Source organism: Oncorhynchus nerka, linkage group LG9a (assembly GCF_034236695.1).
Source record: "Oncorhynchus nerka isolate Pitt River linkage group LG9a, Oner_Uvic_2.0, whole genome shotgun sequence".
Classification (NCBI taxonomy): domain Eukaryota; kingdom Metazoa; phylum Chordata; class Actinopteri; order Salmoniformes; family Salmonidae; genus Oncorhynchus; species Oncorhynchus nerka.
In genome coordinates this window covers 63,129,453-63,153,620 of record NC_088404.1, presented here as the reverse complement: position 1 = coordinate 63,153,620, position 24,168 = coordinate 63,129,453, and the positions used below count along the sequence as shown (strand labels likewise).

Below are 24,168 nucleotides of genomic sequence, written 5' to 3'. Positions count from 1 at the left end.
AGATCTGTCTCCACTTATACAGCACACTCCCCTCTCGCTCTCCCCTCTCCCTCTGACTTATACAGCACACTCCCTCTTTTCTCCCTCTCTCATACAGCACACAGCCCTCGCTCTTTCTTTTACAGCACATTCCCCTCTCTCCACCTCTCTCCTACAGCACATTACCTTCCATCATCCTCTCCCTTCCCCTTTCACTCTCTCGCTCTTCCTCTCTTATTGAGCTATTATAGAAAGGTTGAATAGTGCCAATAAATAGTTTAAATTAAATGAATTAAATTCAAGGGTTTTATTGGCATGGGAAACATATGTCAACATTTCCAAGCAAGTGAAGTAGATAATATACAAAAGTAAAAAACTATTTTTGTTATTTAACCTTTATTTAACCAGGTAGGCTGGTTGAGAACAAGTTCTCATCTACAACTGCGACCTGGCCAAGATAAAGCAAAGCATTGTGACACAAACAACAACAGAGTTACACATGGAATAAACAGACATACAGTCAATAATACAATAGAGAAAGCCTATACACAGTGTGTGCAAATGAGGTTGGATAAGGGGGGGGGTGAGGCAATAAATAGGCCATAGTGGCGAAATTATTACAGTATGGCAAATTAAACACTGGGGTGATAGATATGCAGAAGATGAGTGTGCAAGTAGCGGTGCTGAGGAGCAAAATAAATAACAATATGGGGATGAGGTAGTTGGATTGGCTATTTACAGATTAGTTATGTACAGGTGTAGTGATCTGTGAACTGCTCTGACAGCTGGTGCTTAACTTCATAGTCCGCCCCACCCCGCATGCGGGTTCCTGACTACAGGCTCAAGCTCATTACCATAACGCAACGTTAGCGATTTCTAAAAATCGCAAATGAAATGAAATAAATATGCCTGCTCTCAAGCTTATCCTTTTCTTAACAACACTGTCATCTCAGATTTTCAAAATATGCTTTTGAACCAGAGAAAATCAATCATTTGTGTAAGAGTGTTGATAGCTAGCTTAGCATTTAGCGTAGCATTTAGCACGCAACATATTCACAAAAACCAGCAAAGGAATCAAATAAAATAATTTACCTTTGAAGAACTTCAGATGTTTCAATGAGGAGACTCTCAGTTACATAGCAGATGTCCAGTTTTTCCTGAAAGATTCTTTGTGTAGGACAAATCGCTCCGTTTTGTTACTATGCATTTGGCTACCGAAACTAACCGAAAATTCAGTCACCTACACGTCAAACTTTTTTCCGAATTAACTCCATAATATCGACTGAAACATGGCAAACGTTGTTTGAATCAATCCTCAAGGTGTTTTGTCATATATCTCTTCATTGAAATGCCGTTCGTGGAAGCATGCTTTCTTCACAGAATCGCATGGAAAAATACCAGTAGCTGAGTTTTGCGCACCAATTTCCACGCAGGACACCGTGCGGACACTTGGCAATTGTAGTCTCTTATGGTCAATCTTCCAATGATATGCCTGCAAATACGTCACAATGCTGCAGACACCTTGGGGAAACGACAGAAAGTGCAGGCTCATTCCTGGCGCATTCACAGCCATATAAGGAGATCATGGAAAACGTACCTTCGGAAATCCTGTTCATTTCCTGGTTGCTGAAACATCTTGGTTTTGCCTGAAGGTTTTGTTCTAGGGCACTCACAGTGAAAATCTTTGCAGTTCTGGAAACGTCAGAGTGTTTTCTTTCCAAAGCTATCAATTCCATGCATAGTCGAGCATCTTTTCGTGACAAAATATTGCGCTTAAAACGGGCACGTCTTTTTATCCAAAAATGAAATAATGCCCCTAGAGGACTATGAGGTTAAAGCTAGTGAGGGAGATATGAGTTTCAGTGATTTTTGCAGTTCATTCCAGTCATTGGCAGCAGAGAACTGGAAGGAAAGGCGGGCGAAGGAGGAATTGGCTTTGAGAGTGACCAGTGAAATATACCTGTTGGAGTGTGTGCTGTGGGTGGGTGCTGCTATGGTGACCAGTGAGCTGAGATAAGGCGGGGCTTTACCTAGTAACGACTTATAGATGACCTGGAGCCAGTGGGTTTGGCGACGGATATGAAGCGAGGGCCAGCCAACGAGAGCATACAGGTCGCAGTGGTGGGTAGTATATAGTATATAGACTGCATCCAATTTGCTGAGTAGAGTGTCGGAGGCTATTTTGTAAATGACATCGCCGAAGTCAAGGATCGGTAGAATAGTCAGTTTTACTAGGGTATGTTTGGCAGCATGAGTGAAGGATGCTTTGTTGCGAAATAATTTTGGATTGGAGACGCTTAATGTGAGTCTGGAAGGAGAGTTTACAGTCTAACCAGACAGAACATGTGGACAACTACAAATACCTAGCTATGTCAGAACCGTCCAGAGTAGTGATGCTGGACAAGTGATGCTGGATAAGTATACAGAATGGTGTTGTCGGCATAGAGAGGTGGATCAGAGAATCACCAGCAGCAAGAGCGACATCATTGATGTATACAGAGAAAAGAGTCAGCCCGAGGATTGAACCCTGTGGCACCCCCACAGAGACTGCTAGAGGTCCGGACAACAGGCCCTCCGATTGGATACACTGAACTCTGTCTGAGAAGTAGTTGGTGAAACAGGCGAGGCAGTCATTTGAGAAACCAAGGCTGTTGAGTCTGCCAATAAGAATGTGATGATTGACAGAGTTGAAAGCCTTGGCCAGGTCGATGAATACAGCTGCACAGTATTGTCTCTTATCGATGGTGGTTATGATGACATTTAGGACCTTGAGCGTGGCTGAGGTGCAACCCATGACCAGCTCGGAAACCAGATATCATAGCGGAGAAGGTACAGTGGGATTCAAAATGGTCAGTAATCTGTTTGTTAACTTGGCTTTCGAAGACCTTGGAAAGGCAGGGTAGGATAGATATAGGTATGTAGCAGTTTGGGTCTAGAGTGTCTCCCCCTTTGAAGAGGGGGATGATCGCGGCAGCTTTCCAATCTTTGGGGATCTCAGACGATACGAAAGAGAGATTGAACAAGCTAGTAATAGGGGTTGCAACAATTTTAGGAAGAGAGGGTCCAGATTGTCTAGCCCTGCTGATTTGTAGGGGTCCAGATTTTGCGGCTCTTTCAGAATATCAGCTATCTGGATTTGGGTGAAGGCCAAATGGGTAGGCTTGGGCAAGTTGTAGTGAGGGGTTGCTCTTGACCGGGGTAGGGTTAGCCAGGTGAAAATCTTGGCCAGCCGTAGAAAAATGCTTCTTGAAATTCTCAATTATTGAGGATTTATTGGTGGTGACAGTGTTTCCTAGCCTCAGTGCAGTGGGTAGCTGGGAGGAGGTGCTCTTATTCTCCATGGACTTTACAGTGTCCCAGAACTTTTTGGAGTTAGTGCTACAGGATGCAGATTTCTATTTGAAAAAGCTAGCCTTTTCTTTCCTAACTGCCTGTGTTAATTTGTCCTAACTTCCCTGAAAAGTTGCATATCACGGGGGCTATTCAATGCTAATGCATTACGCCACAGGATGTTTTTGTGCTGGTCAAGGGCAGTTAGGTTTGGAAGGAACCAAGGGCTATAACTGTACCAGGATCTACAATTTTTGAATGGGGCATGATTATTTAAGATGGTGAGGAAAGCACATTTAAAGAACAACCAGGAATCCCCAACTGACGGCATGAAGTCAATATCATTCCAGGATACCCGGGCCAGGTTGATTAGAAAGGCCTGTTCGCTGAAGTGTTTTAGGGAGCGTTAGAGAGTGATGCGGGGTGGTCGCTTGACCGCAGACCCATTACGGACACAGGCAATGAGGAGGTGATCGCTGATATCCTGATTGAAGAGAGCAGAGGTGTATTTGTTTATGGGATTTGGGGTTTTACCTGGTGAGTTTATTGATAATTTGTGTCAGGATTTGGCCAGGATTGTTCCGGTTTTGGCCACTAGATGCCCCCATTGTGCTTTTTGACCCTTTTGTTTTCCCTTGTTTCCAGTTATTATTTGCACCTGTGCCTCATTTCCCTTGAATGTATTTAAACCCTTAGTTTTCCTCAGTTCTTTGCTCTGTGGTTGAATGTTAGCACCCAGCCCCAGCAATGCTGTGAACATTTGTTGCTCCAGTTGGACACTCGTGGTACTCTGTTTTTGTTCTCGTTTATTTATTTTTGATTATCTTTTTAGGTTTTTTCCTGCTGTACCTCCCACCTTGTGGATTTACCTTTTTACTTGGAAGATGACCTCTTTCTCTTGGAATTACTTTTGATGTTGTGGATTTATATTTTTGCCTGAAGAACTTTCCTTTTTACCTTATTAAAACACTGTCTCAAGTACTGCTGTGTCTGCCTCATCTTCTGGGTTCTGCCGACTATTAGTGGCTCAGTTTGCTAAGTGACTGTTTCTCACACTGGAGACCCGAGTTCTTAACCAGGTCCTGACAAATGTGTGTGAGATTGAGGGCATCAAGCTTAGATTGTAGCATGTCCCAGTTTAGGTCACCTAACAGCACGAGCTCTGAAGATAGACGGGAGGCAATCAATTCGCATATGGTGTCCAGGGCACCGCTAGGGGCAGAAGGTGGTCTATAGCAAGCAGCAACGATAAGATACTTGTTTCTGGAGAGGTAGATTTTTAAAAGTAGAAGCTCAAAGTGTTCAGGCACAGACCTGGATAGTAAGACAAAACTCTGCAGGCTATCCCTGCATGGTACAGGGGGCGGCAGGGTAGCCTAGTGGTTAGAGCGTTGGACTAGTAACCGGAAGGTTGCAAGTTCAAGCTGACAAGGTACAAATCTGTTGTTCTGCCCCTGAACAGGCAGTTAACCCACTGTTTCCTAGGCCGTCATTGAAAATAAGAATTTGTTCTTACTGACTTGCCTAGTTAAATAAAGGTAAAATAAAATTAAAAAAAAAAATACAATACAAAATGAACAGTAAACATTACACTCAGAAGTTCCAAAAGAATAAAGACTTTTCAAATGTCATATTATGTCTATATATAGTGTTGTAATGATGTACAAATAGTTAACATTACATTACATTTAAGTCATTTAGCAGACGCTCTTATCCAGAGCGACTTACAAATTGGTGCATTCACATTATGACATCCAGTGGAACAGCCACTTTACAATAGTGCATCTAAATATTTTAAGGGGGGTGAGAAGGATTACTTTATCCTATCCTAGGTATTCCTTAAAGAGGTGGGGTTTCAGGTGTCTCCGGAAGGTGGTGATTGACTCCGCTGTCCTGGCGTCGTGAGGGAGTTTGTTCCACCATTGGGGGGCCAGAGCAGCGAACAGTTTTGACTGGGCTGAGCGGGAACTGTACTTCCTCAGTGGTAGGGAGGCGAGCAGGCTAGAGGTGGATGAACGCAGTGCCCTTGTTTGGGTGTAGGGCCTGATCAGAGCCTGGAGGTACTGAGGTGCCGTTCCCCTCACAGCTCCGTAGGCAAGCACCATGGTCTTGTAGCGGATGCGAGCTTCAACTGGAAGCCAGTGGAGAGAGTTAAAGTACAAAAGGGAAAATAAATAAACATTAATATGAGTTGTATTTACAATGTTGATTGTTCTTCAGTGGTTGACCTTTTCCTGTGGCAACAGGTCACAAATATTGCTGCTGTAATGGCACACTGTGGTATTTCACCCAGTAGATATGGGAGTTTATCCAAATTGGGTTTGTTTTCAAATTCTTTGTGGATCTGTGTAATCTGAGGGAAATTTGTGTCTCTAATATGGTCATACATTTGGCAGGAGGTTAGGAAGTGCACCTCAGTTTCCACCTCATTTTGTGGGCAGTGTGCAACATAGCCTGTCTTCTCTTGAGAGCCAGGTCTGCCTACGGCGGCCTTTCTCAATAGCAAGAATATGCTTACTGAGTCAGTACATAGTCAAAGATTTCTTTAAGTTAGGGTCAGTCACATTGGTAAGGTATTCTGCTACTGTGTACTCTCGGTTTAGGGCCAAATATCATTCTAGTTTGCTCAGTTTTTTGTTAATTCTTTCCAATGTGTCAAATAATTATCTTTTTGTTTTCCTCATGATTTGGTTGGGTCTAATTGTGTTGCTGTCCTTGGGCTCTGTGGGGTCTGTTTGTGTTTGTGAACAGAGCCCCAGGACCAACTTGCTTAGGGGACTCTCCAGGTTCATCTCTCTGTAGATGATGGCTTTGCCTTATATAGCACACAGCCCTCTTTCCTCCTATCGCACTCTCTACACTACTCTCCCTTTCTCCTCTTTCCCACTCTGTGGTCTGAGTTGTAATAAAATATTACAGCCATGCCATCCACAAAATGGGCCCCTATTGACAGTAGTAACTGGCTGGGGTTTGGTTTAGGCACACACACACACTTTCAAAAACGCACACACACACACACACACACACACACACTGACACGCAAACAAATAAGATTATGTCCATCAGCAATTAGAACTGTGATGGTTGGCATTAATTGTTCATAATGCAGCAAATGGGAAGGTCAACATGGGGTATAAAGAAAGACTTGTATGGATATGTATTAAATTAAATAAATGTGTTACTTTTGAAGAAAATCATGAAGACATGCGCGAAACCCCTGCCGTAAGGGTTAGAGGTCGACCGATTATGATTTTTCAACGCCGATACCGATACAGATTATTGGAGGACCAAAAAAGACAATACCGATTACTCGGCCGATTTTTTAATTTTTTAATTTGTAATAATGGCAATTACAACAATACTGAATTAACACTTATTTTAACTTAATATAAAACATAAATAAAAATCAATTTAGCCTCAAATAAATAATAAAACATGTTCAATTTGGTTTAAATAATGCAAAAACAAAGTGTTGGAGAAGAAAGTAATATGTGCCATGTAAAAATGTGCCATGTAAAATATGTGCCATGTAAAAAGGCTAACTTTTCAGTTCCTTGCTCAGAACATGAGAACATATGAAAGTTGGTGGTTCCTTTTCACATGAGACTTCAATATTCCAGGGTAAGAGGTTTTAGGTTGTAGTTAATATAGTATTTATAGGACTATTTCTCTCCATACTATTTGTATTTCATATACCTTTGACTATTGGATGTTCTTATAGGCACTATAGTATTGCCAGTGTAACAGTATAGCTTCCGTCCCCCTCCTCGCCCCTACCTGGGCTCGAACCAGGAACACATCGACAACAGCCACACTCGAAGCATCGTTACCCATCGCTCCACAAAAGCCGCGGCCCTTGCAGCGCAAGGGGAATAACTACTCCAAATCTAAAAGCGAGTGACGTTTGAAACAATATTAGCGCACACCCAGCTAACTAGCTAGCCATTTCACATTGGTTACACCAGCCAGTCAAAAACAGCGCTGTGCTTGCGAAGAGCTGCTGGCAAAACCCACGAAAGTGCTGTTTGAATGAATGATTACGGGCCTGCTGCTGCTCAGTCAGACTGCTCTATCAAATCAGACTTAATTATAACATAATAACACACAGAAACACAAGCCTTTGGTCATTAATATGATCGAATACGGAAACTATCATTTTGAAAACAAAACGTTTATTATTTCCGTGAAATACGGAACCGTTCGGTATTTTATCTAACGGGTGGCATCCCTAAGTCAAAATATTCGTGTTACATTGCACAACCTTCAATGTATGTCATAATTACGTAAAATCCTGGCAAATTAGTTCGCAATGAGCCAGGCAGCCCAAACTTGCATATTCCCTGACTCTGCGTGCAATGAACGCAAGAGAAATAACACAATTTCACCTGGTTAATATTGCCTGCTAAACTGGATTAGTAGTTATAACTAGTGATTATGATTGATTGTTTTTTATACGATACGTTTAATGCTAGCTAGCAATTTACCTTGGCTCCTACTGCATTCGCGTAACAGGCAGATTACTGGTGGAGTGGAATGGTTAGGGCATTGGACTAGTTAACTGTGCAGTTGGAAGATTGAAACCCTGAGCTGACAAGGTGAAAATCTGTCGTTCTGCCCCTGAACAAGGCAGTTAACCCCCAGTTCCTAGGCAGTCATTGAAAATAAGAATGTGTTCTTAACTGACTTGCCTAGTTAAATAAAAGGTATTAAAAATATATATTTAAAAAAATAAACAAAATAATTGGAAATCGGCACCCAAAAATACCTAATACCTCGGCCATTCCGATTAATCGGTCGACCTCTAGTAAGGGTACAAATGCTTGAGTTGCCTTATTTGAATAATCTACGTCAGTCAAACTCAAATCTGGACCTCAAGTCCAGCTACACATTGGATTGCAATTTATTTCTGGTGGTTCATTGCACACATCCAGTGCCCAAGGTTTAAATCAGTCCCTGATTAGAGGGCAATAATAAACATCAACAGTGGAGCTGGACTCAAAGTCCAGATTTGAGTATACCTCATTTAGGTTGTTCCATTATAAAGAGCTAACAACCTTTTAGGTGCTATCCGGTTCACATTCAAGTGTCCACCCTCCATCTAAAGCTAGTCCTAAAAGCAGAATGTGATGAGGCACTTAAAACATAAATACAATTCTCAGAATTAAAAAAAAAAACGAATGAAATGGTTTCAATATGTTACATAACAGCTTGTTTGACAGGAAAGCTGTGTGTGCTTATAGGGAAAAACGGGGCTCTCTTAGAACAACAGTACTCATACAGAGGAGACGTATGAAGGGGTGGATGAGGTTCCACCTGGTATATGTAAAGAACTGAACCCATATTTTTATTTCTCTTTCACTCTGAAAGCACAAAATTAATGGCACACGAGCATAAGGAACAAACGGCTAAAGCTTTACAAAAAGCAGCATAACAGGCAGTTAACCCACTGTTCCTAGGCCGTCATTGAAAATAAGAATTTGTTCTTAACTGACTTGCCTAGTTAAATAAAGGTAAAATAAATTTAAAAATCTCTCTTTCTTTTCCCTCTTACATCCCTCTTCCCTCCTCTTTCCATCCCCTCTAAGCAGTGAGGACAGAGCCTTTTCTCTCGTGCTCACTCTGCTTAGAACTCGTTCAAACTTCCAACCTAGGATTGTGTAAATCATTGTTGGCATTCTTCCCATGCTGCCCCTGATTTCCTGTCTGGCTGGCGATGCCATGGTGACCGGCGGCATGCGAGAGGGGGCGGGGGACAAAGAGGTCTCTGGTAGTTGTGGGTAAGGAGGGCCAAGACCGAACGGCGTGTGCCGACAGGCTCATGACACTACCAATTCCAAGATGACCCCTAACCCTGTGACCCCTGAGAGGAAATACATACAATTACTTACTCCATCACATCCTACAGATGGACTTTTGAGTGGGCTTCATCTGGGAGTGAGGGGGCTGATAGGGAAAAGGATGTGGAAAAAATATGAGTTGTGCATTTTGTTTTTGGTGAGTATGGTCCTCCCATTGCAGGAACTGTCTCTTGGCAAGCATATACAGGCACATATGTCTTTCTCTTCTGTCTCCCTCTTCTCCCTCCCTCCCTACACAGGTGTCTCGGTGGCAGCCCTGTCTCCCATCCAGCCTCTACACGGAGGTTATGGGATACCCAGTACTAAACTCTCAGTTGAACCATAATGACATCCAGGAAAAATCCAACCAGCCAGCCAGATTCCAATCCAGACCCTCTGCTTCTCACATTAGCCATTAGCATTGGATCCTGAACGTGCGTGTGCGTGCGTGTCTGTGTTGAACCTGTCTTAAACTGCTGCCGCAGAAGAACTCTCTAGAAATGGGACACTATGCCTTCCAGTTTTCCATTCACATAAAGTAAGCAAAACAGCATGCAATTGTTATTATCTCTGTCTTGGGTCTCTCTCTCTCTCTCTCCACTACTCTATATTTTAAGGAGGGGGGATGTTTCACGGGGAGTGTTGTGTTTTTAAGTAAGTGGGAATGTCTCAATAGAAAGCATCAAAAGTATTTCTCTCACTGCGTCTCTGCCCAAAACCCTTTGTCTTTTCTCTCTCCCCCTCTGGCCTATCGCTCACTCTCTCCCCCCTCTTTCCCTACCTCCCTCTCTCCGCCTCTCTCTCGCTCCCTAGTTCTCCAGCATTAGTTGTCCTGTAGTGTAAACCGTATTCAGAGTGAGTCATGGAGTCGTTATTTAATGGGAAGAGACTGGCGTGAGATGAGATTAAACTAAACTGCTGGATAGCATCAGAAGGAAACGAAGAGTAAGATAACCTCTGCGCCCCAAATTATCCCTGTATCTATGGGCCCTTGTCAAACATTTTACACTGGAGAATACGGTGCCATTTGGCACGCATCCCAAATAACATCAGAGGGCAATGGGAGGGTTCAGCTAGAGAGTGGAATATGAGAGAGTTTACGAAAGTTTATTTAGTGAAGTCTACAACAATGGGCTGCTTCGACAAATAATTAACATTTTAGACAAGTAGAGGGAATAGATTCTCAACTAATAGACTGGGTTAAATAATGGTTGACTTTGTCGTTGAATCAAAATCCCCTGTTCACTTTCTGCTTGTGGCTCTCAAAAAACACAGTTGATTACACACACACACGACTCCCTGAACCTTTGGGCCAGTGTTTCACAACTGAGATCTGACAGGAAGCAAGTATACAGTGATATCGACTATGTGTACTAGAGGTCGACCGATTAATCGGTATGGCCGATTAATTAGGGCCGATTTCAAATTTTCATAACAATCGGAAATCAGTATTTTTTGACACCGATTTTGCAGATTTAAAAAACATTTTTTTACTCCTTTATTTAACTAGGCAAGTCAGTTAGGAACACATTCTTATTTTCAATGACGGCCTAGGAATGGTGGGTTAACTGCCTTGTTCAGGGGCAGAAAGACAGATTTTTACCTTGTCAGCTCGGGGATTCAATCTTGCAACCTTACAGTTAACTAGTCCAACGCTCTAACCACCTGCCTCTCATTGCACTCCACGAGGAGCCTGCCTGTTACGCGAATGCAGTAGAAGCCAAGGTAAGTTGCTAGCTAGCATTAAACGTATCTTATGAAAAACAATCAATCATAATCACTAGTTAACTACACATGGTTGATGATATTACTAGTTTATCTAGCGTGTCCTGCGTTGCATATAATCGATGCAATGCAGGGGGATGATTTAACAAAAGCGCATTTTCTAAAAAAGCACAATCGTTGCACCGACTGTACCTAACCATAAACACCAATGCCGTTCTTAAAATCAATACACAGAAGTATATATTTTTTAAACTGCATATTTAGCTAAAAGAAATCCAGGTTAGCAGGCAATATTTACCAGGTGAAATTGTTTCACTTCTCTTGCGTTCATTGCACGCAGAGTCAGGGTATATGCAACAGTTTGGGCCGCCTGGCTCGTTGCGAACAAATTTGCCAGAATTTTACGTAATTATGACATAACATTGAAGGTTGTGCAATGTAACAGGAATATTTAGACTTATGGATGCCTCCCGTTAGATAAAATACCGAACGGTTCCGTATTTCACTGAAATAATAAACATTTTGTTTTCAAAATGATAGTTTCAGGATTCGACCATATTAATGACCAAATGCTCATATTTCTGCGTGGTATTATGTTAATTAAGTCTATGATTTGATAGAGCAGTCTGACTGAACGATGGTAGGCAGCAGCAGGCTCGTAATCATTCATTCAAACAGCACTTTCGTGCGTTTTGCCAGCAGCTGTTTATGACTTCAAGTCTATCAACTCCCGAGATTGGGCTGGTGTAACCGATTTGAAATGGCTAGCTAGTTAGCGGAGTGCGCGCTAATATTGTTTCAAACGTCACTCGCTCTGAGACTTGGAGTGGTTGTTCCCCTTGCTCTGCATGGGTAACGCTGCTTCGAGGGTGACTGTTGTCGATGGGTTCCCCAGGTAGGGGCGAGGAGAGGGATGGAAGCTATACTGTTACACTGGCAATACTAAAGTGCCTATAAGAACATCCAATAGTCAAAGGTGTATGAAATACAAATGGTATAGAGAAAAATAGTCCTATAAATACTATATTAACTACAACCTAAAACCTCTTACCTTGGAATATTGAGGTCTCATGTTAAAAGGAATCACCAGCTTTCATATGTTCTCATGTTCTGAGCAAGGAACTTAGACGTTAGCTGTTTCCCATGGCACATATTGCACTTTTACTTTCTTCTCCAACACTTTGTTTTAGCATTATGTAAACCAAATTGAACATGTTTCATTATTTATTTGAGGCTAAATTGATTTTATTGATGTATTATATTAAGTTAAAATAAGTGTTCATTCAGTATTGTTGTAATTGTCATTATTACAAATAATCGGTATCGGCTTTTTTTGGTCCTCCAATAATCAGTATCGGCGTTGAAAAATAATAAATCGGTCGACCTCTAATGTGTACCTTTTTATGTGCTTCTATTTGGAAATACCGACAGTATAATTTTCAATACAGTAAAAAAAAAAAGATTAAATATGGGGGGAGAGGCAGGTGAGTGTGCGAAGCCACTGCTTATAACTAACTATAGAAATCTAAGATGTGTCAAATAAATTATTTCCAACTCAGGGCTCCAGCTATGCATTTGGTTTGCTAACTTGCTAGTGTCTAGATCTCGATCTTTCTTCTTGTGGATACAGCAGAGACACTCAATCCCCTCCTGGATCAAGATCCCTGTTGCCTAAATGGTTTTGTGGGTCAAAAAATAATAATAATAATATGTATAATAATATGTATAATAATATTTTTTCTAAATAGCGCCCCTTGTGTGCACATTCGGTAATACCGTATACCCTGGTATGATACAGAAAAGGTATGATGGTATAAAAATCTGGATATTGTCCAACCCTACCATAGAAGGACACGCACAGATAGAAAGAGAGAGAACTGCAGGAATAACCCTTATTACCCACTAAAGCTACATCACTTACAATTTTAACTCTGTACACACTGGTTTGGTGAGACCGTTCATAAAGTTAGCCTAAATTAATCTGCACAAATATTGGCTCTGGGGGAGAAATTGTCCCATAGTAACAGACCACATATCAGCTTCCCCTCAATCTTAACCTTACCCATTAGCAGGGAAAATGCAAAACTGACCCAAGATTAGCGTCTAGGTGCAACTTCACCCTACTCCCAAATATTGAGGGCCAAACTAAAAGCCATGTTAATGCCTGGTGTGCAATATACTGTATGTATTCACCAGGCACAAACATATGCCTCAAACATAATATTTACAGTGCCTTCAGAAAACATTCACACCTCACATTTTGTTGGGTTACAGACCATTTCAAATGGATAAAATTTTGATTTTGTGTCACTGGCCAACACACAATACCCCATAATGTCAAAGTGGAATTATGTTTTTCATTCTTACAAAGGAAAATGTCAATAATTATTATACTCCTTTGTTATGGCAAGCCTAAGTAAGTTCAGGAGTAAAAATGTGCTTAAAATAAGTCACATAAGAAGTTGCATGGACTCAGTCTCTGTGCAATAATAGTGTTGAACATGATTTTTGAATGACTACATCCTCTCTGTACCCCACACGTACAGATAATTGCAAGGTCCCTCAGTCGAGCAGTGAATTTCAAACCGCAAAGACCAGGGTGGTTTTCCAAAGACTCGCAAAGAAGGGCACCTATTGTTTGTTTTTTGAATATACCTTAGAGCATGGTGAAGTTATTTATCACACTTTGGATGGTGTATCAATACACCCAGTCACTACAAAGATACAGGCGTCCTACTTAACTCAGTTGCCAGACAGGAAGAAAATGGTGTCTTTAAAACAGTTACAGAATTGAATGGCAGTCATAGGAGAAAACTGAGAATGGATCGACAACATTGTAGTTACTCCACAAAAAATATCTTACAAAAAATGCATCATGTTTACAATAAGGCACGAAAGTAAAACTGCAAAAAATGTGGCAAAGAAATTAACTTTTAAATCCTGAACAAAAAGCGTTATGTTTGGGGAAAATCCAACACAAAACATCACTGAGTACCACTCTTTATATTTTCAAGCATGATAGTGGCTGGATTACGTTATAAGTTGCTTGTCATCGGCAAGAACTAGGGAGTTTTTTTTAGAATAAACAGAAACGGAACAGCGCTAAGTACAGGCAGAATCCTAGAGGAAAACCTGTTAAATTCTTCTTTCCAGCAGACACTGGGAGACATATTCACCTTCCAGCAGGACAGTAACCTAAAACAGGAGGCCAAATATACACTGGAGTTGCTTACCAAGATGACATTGAATATTCCTCAGTGGCCGAGTTACATTTTTTACTTCAACTTAAATCTTGAAAATAGCTGTACAGCAATGATCAACTTCACAGAGCTTGAAGACGTTAAAAATTGTGTGCAAATATTCTACAATCAAGGTGTGCAAAGTTCTTAGATACTTACCTAGAAAGACCCACAGCTAAAAATGCTGCCAAAGGTTATTCTAACATGTATTGACTCAAGGTTGTGAATGCTTATGTAAATTCAATATTTCAAATTCAAAAAAAGTTTTAAAAAACATGTTTTCAATGTCATTTTGAATTCAGGCTGTAACACAACAAAAATGTGAAATCAGTCAAGGGTTGTATTGGACAAACTGCAAGTGCCTCTTGACAATGCCTTCGGAAAGTATTGTGTTACAGCCTTACTCTCAAATGGATTAAATAGTTTTCCCCCCTAATCAATCTACTCAGTATAACCAATAATGAAAAAACAAAAACCGGTTCTCAATATTTTTTTTTTACATTTGCAAACATTTCTAACAGAAATACCCATCTACATAAGTATTCAGACCCTTTAGTTAGTACTCATTTGAAACACCTTTGGCAGCGATTACAGCCTTGAGTCTTCTTGGGTATGATGCCGCAAGCTTGGCATACCTGTATTTGGGGAGTTTCTCCCAATCTTCTCTGCAGATCCTCCCAAGCTGTCAGGTTAGATGGGAAGTGTCGCTGCACAGCTATTTTCTCCAGATATGTTCGATCTGGTTCAAGTCCGGGCTCTGGCGGGACCACTCAAGGTCCTCCTGTGTTCTCTTGGCTGTGTGCTTAGGGTCATTGTCCTGTTGGAAGGCAAACCTTCGCCCCAGTCTGAGGCCAACATCATGCTTCACTATAGGGATGGTGCCAGGTTTCCTGCAGACATCACGCTTGACATTCAGGCCAAAGAGTTCAATCTTGGTTTCATCAGACGAGAGAATCTTGTTTCTCATGGTCTGAGAGTCTTTAGGTGCCTTTTGGCAAACTCATGCGTCTTTAACTGAGGAGTGGCTTCCATCTGGCCACTCTACCATAAAGGCCTGATTGGTGGTACGCTGCAGAGATGGTTGTCCTTCGGGTTCTTTATCACCTTCCTGACCAAGAAATTGCTCAGTTTGGCCCGGGGGCCAGCTCCAGGAAGAGTCTTGGTGGTTCCAAACTTCTTCCATTTAAAAATGACAGAGGCCACTGTGTTCTATGGGTCCTTCAAGCTGCAGGGATTTTTTGGTACCCTTCCCCTGATCTGTGCCTCGACATAATGTCACGTTCTGACCTTTATTTTCCTTTGTTTTCTCTTTATTTAGTATGGTCAGGGCGTGAGTTGTGGTGGGCAGTCTATGTTTTGTTTTTCTATGTTTTTCTATTTCTGTGTTCGGCCTAGTATGGTTCTCAGAGGCAGGTGTCGTTAGTTGTCTCTGATTGAGAATCATACTTAGGTAGCCTGGGTTTCACTGTTGGTTTGTGGGTGTTTGTTTCTGTGTCTGTGTTTGTCACCACACGGAACTGTTTCGGTTTGGTTTTCGTTCATGTTCTCACATTTATTGTTTTGTAGTTCTTAATGTTCAGTTTGTTTTATAATAAACGATAAGGACACTTACCACGCTGCGTTTTGGTCCGATCCCTGCTACACCTCCTCTTTAGACGAAGAGGAGGAAATCTGCCGTTACACATAATCCTGTTTCGGAGCTCAAAGGACAATTCCTTTGACCTCGTGGCTTGATTTTTGCTCTAGAGGCGAAAGAAACGCACATCTATTTAGGCAAGGTGCTGGCTAGCGTAGTAGAACACTTAAAAAATGAAGGAGAGCCGCACACTCTAGGAGAGTGGTTGGTTTTTGCTCTGACATGCACTGTCAACTGTGGGATCTTATATTGACAGGTGTGTGCCTTTCCAATCGTGTCAAATCAATTGAATCTACCACAGGTGGACTCCAATCAAGTTGTAAAAACATCAAGGATGATCCATGGAAACAAGATGCACCTGAGCTAAATTTCAAGTCTCATAGCAAAAGGTCTGAATACTTATGTAAACAAGGTATCTGTTTTTTATTTGTAATAGATTTGCAAAAATGTCTACAATCCTGTTTTTCGCCTTGTCATTATGGGGTATTGTGTGTAGATTGATAAGGAAAATTGTTTATTTAATCCATTTTAGAAATAAGGCTGTAACTTAACAAAATGTGGGAAAAGTCAAGGGATCTGAATACTTTCCGAATGCACTCGCAATTGTTATTTATTGTGTTAATTGTTTCAATTATTTGTGATCATTTTCTTACCTCTGCATTGTTTGGAAATGGTGCTCATAAGTAAGCATTTCACAGTAAAGTGTGTCACAGTCAAGTCCTGTTGTATGTGGCCCATAAAATTTGATTTAATTCCATCCAACAATGCAACCAACCTCGCCACTCATCTAGATCAACGCTCCATTTTCCATAAATCAATACTCCTGTGCACACACACACACACACTAAAATGTACCAGACACATCGATCCCAATTATAATGGGAGGAAAGGCTTACTCATCCCATTTTGCTTGTGATAATAGCAATAAAATTGATCACATTGGGATGCCATATCATCTAGCAATGGAATCAAATAGTGCAAATGGACAACTATTACAGAGCAGCCAAACCAGCAATCTATGGCAGAACACGTGTGTGTGTGTGTGTGTGTGTGTGTGTGTGTGTGTGTGTGTGTGTGTGTGTGTGTGTGTGTGTGTGTGTGTGTGTGTGTGTGTGTACCCGTCTGCCTGTCTGGGCGGTATATTTCAATGACACATAAGGCTGCTGCATGACACAGGAAAATAATAATAAATAAAATCAAGGACCCTGCCTGAAAGCAGAGAAGGGGTGATGAGATGGGCCGGGGATTGGGGTAAGGTGGGAGAGGTGTGTCTGTTTTTGTATTTGTATGTACACACACTTTACAATGCAGTAGGCGGCCTACTTAAGGATTACACTGGCAGAAAAATCCCTGAGATTGTCACCATTGATGTTCTGAAAAACGTTGACTTTTAACACTTGCTGAGGTAACTGGAGCAAACATGACAGACTTTGATTAAACCACTGACTGTGGTTCCTGCTGTGTGTGTCTGTAAGATATACATTGGCCATGCTGTGTTAAGTGCCGTTCGATCCTGACCGAGTCTCTTAACTGCCTAGCCTGACAATGCAGTGTCACAATGGAGTCGACAAATACCACTGTAATCATCATCATCAGTGATGGTCATTGATCCTGACTTTCAATGGCAAAGACTACCAATCATCATTGTAATAATACATACCGTTTATCTGAATGTTATCCAAAGACCATATCAGGAGCACAGGACCATCATCATAATGATCACTGCTTGTACCACAATGGCTGTTGGCTCCAGTCCCAGCTAGGCGGAACTCTGCCACTGTGCTGCTGAGTGTGGTGTCTAACCCCTGACCTGCTTTCATCAATAGGCTCAGTCAAACGGATCCCTATTCACTACAAACAGAAAAAACAATACTGGAAGTTGTATTGGCAGCTGTTTGGTCCAGCACTGCTGTGGTTGTGTGTGTGCGTGCACCCGTTTCCTCATGCATACGTCTGCGTGTGTGTGTTCATGCCTATGTCAGTGTGTGTGTGTGTGTGTGTCTGTGATAGTATTTGTTTTCTCTGCGGAGGCTCACAGAAACAAAGGGCTATTGTGTGGCTGTGAAAAGAGCCCTGCTCTGGAGAACGGCGGACTGCCACAAACAAAACCTCATTACAATGTCCCAACACTGGTCCAACATTAGTGGTCAAACACTGGTGATCAAACACCAGACCAGACTTAGATCAATGAGTTTACTGGCGGTATGGGATAGGGATGAGCGAGGAGACGGCAGAGAGAGGGATGAGAGACGGATAAGAGAGGAGAGAAGAGGGTAGGAAGGGAGGGAGAGTGAGAAGGGGATGGGTGAGATAAAGGGGATGAGGGTAGAGAGTAGAGGAGCAGAGCAGACAGCTGGAGAGAAGGAAGTTGACTTAGTAGCACAAACATAAGTGTTTTTCAAACGACTGTCTGCTTCCTGCTCTAACACTGATCTCCAATAAGGCCTAATAATAAACAGCCCTGCAGGGATAACATGAATTTCACACACAAACACTGATCACCAATCAGATATTAAAAAGGTCCAATGCAGATGTTTTTATCTCAACATCAAATAATTTTAAAATCACCTTACTGTGATTGTTTTTCAATTAAAATGGTCAAAAGAAACAAAAATAGCTTCTCGGCAAAGAGCAATTTCTCAAGCAAGAATTTCACTAGGACTGTCTGGGAGTGGTCAGTGTGGGGAGGAGAAACTGCAAACAAGCTGTTATTGGCAGATAACTTTTCTTATCGGTCTATTAGGGTAAATCCATTTAAATTAAATCACGTTTTGACAGCATTCCTTTTGATTTCAACAAAAGGGATGCTGTCCGTGGAAGAGGTGGCAAGAAAGTTACTTTTTGAACGTGAATGCCAAAACATTCAGCAGATTGACCCAAGTTGACCCATTTTGCAAAACTTCATTCACTGGAAAATATAAATGATTGAGTTTGATATAATTGAAAAGCTTACAAACGAGGTTGTCAAAATATTATACTTTTTTAATAAAAAATATATATTTTTAAATCATATTTTTTTAAACCTTTAAATGTAAATTATCTATATGTTGTAGCCTAGACCCTACCTCTAAGGTTTTAGTGTTGTGCCCGCCATCGATTGAGACACAACATGCTCTTAAAAACAGGGTGGGTCTAATTTCAATAGAATGGACCTATCTATCCCTTCAGACCACTGAAATTGAGCTTGTACACCATCGAAATTTCAATTGAATTAAAATATTTTCATCTAATTGCTTAGAAAGCCAGTATGAGGGTTTGCACTCAGGCTTGAATGATAGGCGGGTGGTGCTTTCTCAAGCCACAGATGCCGCAATAACCAATGAGCGTCTTCTCCAATGTGAAGTCCAAAGTCGTCTACTTAAAAACTGTACACCCCAAAGGCTTAATGAGGAATTGGACCTTGTATGTTTCCCCTCTAGTGTTATCTACATGCACCAGCAGTATTACAAATGTTTTACAAATTAAAAAACAGAAATCGTTTATTTACATTTACAGTATTCAGACCCATTGCTATGGGAAATCAAAAGTGGTGCTGTCAAAAAGCTATTGAATTCAAATGGATTTAACCATTAACTAATTAACCACCTGGTGATGTCACTAGGCAGGCCAAAACTCCATCCCACCAAAACAGGGAGCCTTTTCAAACTGCTCTTAGCATTAGTTTAATTTTCAAAATGTCAGTATTATTCCAACCTCAGTGTGGAAATATATATAAAAGACAGGATAATCAAGTTTCACTGCACTCTGCCATTAAAATGTTAATACAAAAAATAAAACAGTCCATAAATGATTAAATGGTTTGCTTAAACACTGATCTCTAATAAGATCGAATAAACAGTCCTACAGGGGGCAACATTTGTACTTCCTGTTACACTGATCATAAATCAGTTCTAGAAAAAAGATGGACATAAACTGAAATACAAGTCTGATGGAGACAAATTGGTGATGTGGGTATGGTACTTGCAGAATGGAGTCTGATTAAGTCACTCTGGATGAGTGTCTACTAAATGAACAAAATGTAAAATGCAAAATGAAACAGTCACTTTGACAGTGACTATTCTATTCCCATACTTCAAAAAAAAAAATTGTCATAAAAAACATGACTTGTTAAGTGAGGAAAAAAAATCCTATGTTAAGATTTCAAATGCAAATTGTACTGCTTTCCCCCATCCTGACAAGTGAAATCACTTTGGACACATCTAAAGCCTTCTCACACATCTCAAGCTTTCTCAAACAAAGCAGACCCATTGTATCCTACCACAGGTTTGAGCATTACACCTTTTCCATCACATGTAGACATGAGTGAGTGGGAAGGGGAAAGGGGCATGTAAGTGTTGCTCACTGGTGCTCTTAACTGAGGTGAGAGTTTGACTGCACTTTCAATGAATGAATGTTCTCCTGTCCAGATTCATGCACACATGCTTGTGCACACACACACACAAACCAACTTCAATTGCAGCAGCCAGGGCCGGCTCCAGGTATAAGCAACAGCTTTGTACACTCTTGGCATTCTATCAACCATCTTCATGAGGTAGTCACCTGGAATGCATTTCAATTAACAGGTGTGCCTTGTTAAAAGTACATTTGTGGAATTTCTTTCCTTTTGAATGTGTTTGAGCCAATCAGTTGTACTGTGACATGGTAGGGGTGTTATACAAAAGATAGCCCTATTTGGTAAAAGACAAAGTCCATATTATGCCAAGAACAGCTCAAATAAGCAAAGAGAAACGACAGTCCATTGTTACTTTAAGACATACATTTCAAGAACTTTGAAAGATTCTTCAAGTGCAGTCACAAAAACCATCAAGCACTATGATGAAACTGGCTCTCATGAGGACCACCACAGGAAAGGAAGGTCCCAGATTTACCTCTGCTGCAGAAGATAACTACACCTCATATTGCAGCCCAAATAAAAGTAACAGACATCTCAACATAAACTGTTCAGAGGAGACTTAGTAACTCAGGCCTTCGTGGTCAAATTGCTGCAAAGAAACCACTACTAAAAGGACACCAATAAGAAGAAGAGACTTGCGTAGGCCAAGAAACAAGAGCAATGGACATTAGACAGGTGGAAATCCATCCTTTGGTCTGAGGAGTCCAAATTAGAGATTTTTGGTTCCAACCGCTGTGTCTTTGTGAGACAGGGTAGGTAAACGGATGATCTCCGCATGTGTGGTTCCCACTGTGACGCATAGAGGAGGAGGTATGGCGGCGCTTTGCTGGTGACACTGTCGGTGACAGCATTCTGCAGCGATATGCCATCCCATCTGGTTTGCGCGTAGTTGGATTATCATTTGTTTTTCAACAGGACAATGACCGAACACACCTCCATGATGGTGTAAGGGCTATTTGACCAAGAAGGAGAGTGATGGACTGTTGCATTAGATGACCTGGACTCCACAATCACCCAACCTCAACCCAATTGAGATGGTTTGGGATGAGTTGGAACGCAAAGTGAAGGAAAATCAGACAAATGCTCAGCATATGTGGGAACTCCTTCAAGACTGTTGGAAATGCATTCCAGGTGAAACTGGTTGAGAGAATGCCAAGAGTGTGCAAAGCTGTCATCAAGGCAAAGGGTGGCTACTTTGAAGAATCTAAAATGTAAATTATTATTTTATTTTTTTAAACACTTTTTTGGTTACTACATGATTCCATATGTGTTATTTCAGAGTTTTGATGTCTTCATTATTATTTTACAATATAGAAAAAAACAATGAATGAGTAGGTGTGTCCAAACTTTTGACTGGTATTACATACATACATACATACATACATACATACATACATACATACATACATACATACATACATACATACATACATACATACATAGTGGGGAAAGGGGATTTAGTCAGCCACCAATTGTACAAGTTCTCCTACTTAAAAAGATGAGAGAGGCCTGTAATTTTCATCATAGGTACAATATCCAGAAAAATCACATTGTAGGATTTTTAATGAATTTATTTATGTCTAATAAAACTGGGGTCAATGGAAATCTGCCTAGTGACAGTCACTCAATTAGCCATGTCAGCTAACCATTTTTAGATTGATAAATTAGTCGAGACAGTTATTATCACCAAATACTGACTAGCCACACAGGGCACGTGCCCAGGGCCCCTGACCTCCTCGGGGCCCCCAATGATTTTGTTAGTCACTCTCACTCAAATATAATTAACATGGCATAAGTCATGGCAAAATAAGTACAAGTACATGAAATGTGTTATAAAATTATTAAATGTTCTCTCCACCCCATTGCAATATGTGTAGAGACGCAGAAGACCTGTTTAAATTTCGCAAAAATTGCTACTCACCACGCTCAAAGTGTAGAATTGCAGGAAATGTACTTTTTCTTACATTACTCACTCCACCGTCAAGAGAGGTGCTTGGTGGTGGGGAAACAGAGAGCTGGGCCTGGCAGCAACAACTTCAGTTGCAGCAGCAACTTAATTTAGAAGTATATAATTTGAGCACACTTTCATGCATTTTATAGTGCTTCCAACATTCATTCCACATTAGCTGGTCTACCTTTTGGGTACTTTGACAAACCCCTCTTGCCTTGAAGTGATAGAAATGTTCTTACCATTGGCGTTCTTGCCGCAGATGAGATGCTCATAGTGCTGCAGGACCCCCCACAGCTCCGCATCATTGTTCACCACCCCCTCCAGAGCTTCGACCGACACCGGGGCACAGCCTGACGCGGTGTCCACCCTGGAGTGCCCTCGCTCGGCCATCATTACCCGGGCGCCTGCCTCCTCCACCAGCGCCTCCATGCAGGCGGTAAGACAGATAGCCGCATACTCGTGGATGCGCACCGAGATGCGGGTGTCCACCATCCATCGAAAGAATCTTCCCACGGAGAAGGAGAGGCCGCAACGGGCAGATTTGCCCTTCCTCAGGAGCTCCCCGGCGCTCATACTGTACATGGAGATGGCCTTGACCGTGGCCGATATGCATTGTTCGGCCAGAGCCCAGCTCAGCACCAGCCTCATGGCGCTCTGCACCTCGAAGCGAGTGCAACGGCAGTGCATGACGCTCAGCCGCTGAGCCTCCCTCGAAATGCGGATGAGGGCTCGGCGAAGGAGCGTGGACAGCCTCCGGACTGCCTCATTGGATAATGTCGGCACCGGAAACGCACTGGCACTGGTAACGTTCCCGGCTACTTTACGCAGTATCTTTCCCACCTCGTCTTCGGTCCAAGGGAACTCCTCGAGCTCCGGTAAACGGGGACACTTGGAGAAGATGTCCTCGGGATCCTCGGGCAGCACCGTGTTGACCGTGTCCCAGCTGTTGTTGCGACTGTTCATGGAGCCGGAGTAGTACCACCAGTTGCCCCGATGCGGAGCCGTCACGAACGGCTGTGAGTTGGACTTGGAGGACGAGAGGCTCAGGGACTTGCAGGAGTCCCCTGCCCCGTAGCCCGAGTCTAGAGTCAGGTCCTCCAGGGTCTTCATGTGGGCATTGCTCATCCCCGCCATAGTTAGATAGGTATTTTATATAACAAGGATGAAGTTGTGAAGAAACTTTTGGGGAATTTAATGGTTTACCTCGGAGTGACTGTAGTATACGACTCCAGTCGAAACTCACACGCAATCTGGTTCTACTGGTTTACGCAAAACTCTTTTCATGCGTGTCCATACATGTTCATTTGATCGTAACGCTAAACATGGCATTTATCAGAATTATATTCTGTAATTTCTATGTTTTAAAGATACCTAAATCCTTTCATAAGTCATAGATGGTATGGAAAATGAAACCATACTGTACGCTCACCCCCTCTCTCCATATAGTGCCTGTCGCGCAGTGATATAAACTTTTCTCTCGGACTCCCCTCTCCCCGGGACTCCCAAAATGGTAGTCGAATTATTCCAATCCCTGCAAACATCTGTTAATTCGGTAGTCCATCAACGGAAACCAGAAACTGCAAATCCGTTGAGAAATGAAAGGGTTTTGGAAGGTTTTAAAATAAGGAAATCGTCTATCATCGCTTGCAGCGAGCCTAGTGCCCCACCAGAAACAGACTACTGCCGCACAGACGTAGACGAGGGGCTGGGATACACGCCTGGAAATTCCCAAACACCAATCAGCAGCCGACAGAATTCTGAGATCCAATCAGCGATTGTTATACAGTACATTTACCTTTGGGTAACACATCACAATATATGGGCCAGAGGTAAACTAACATAAAATAGCAGGCGTAAAGGAGGTATCATTCCTAGGTATTAGCCACTCTTAGCATGGTGGTGGAAAATGGTGTTTCATAAAGAAAGTACACTTATTTTCCCTTTTTTTCAGCCTTCTCGCCATTAAATCTAGGTAAGGAGGAAATCGAAGCCTTTGCAGCTTGAAGAGAATGTTGTTTTATGTACGAACCGGTCCCCAGGGGACATGAGCTGTCCAAAGGCTGATAGTGGAGATCACA

At 41.9% G+C, this 24,168-nt stretch overlaps 1 protein-coding gene across 1 annotated transcript in view; it reads right to left on the bottom strand.

Moving 5' to 3' along the window:
* The window catches only part of abtb2b (ankyrin repeat and BTB (POZ) domain containing 2b), a 150,653-nt gene extending 126,896 nt beyond the window's left edge, over positions 1–23,757 (bottom strand). The window contains exon 1 of the mRNA XM_029668830.2: positions 22,330–23,757. Coding sequence (XP_029524690.2) covers positions 22,330–23,224 — 895 coding nt within the window. The 5' untranslated portion in view covers positions 23,225–23,757. The remainder of the gene's footprint in view (positions 1–22,329) is intronic.
* Between the last annotated feature and the right edge of the window lie 411 nt (positions 23,758–24,168).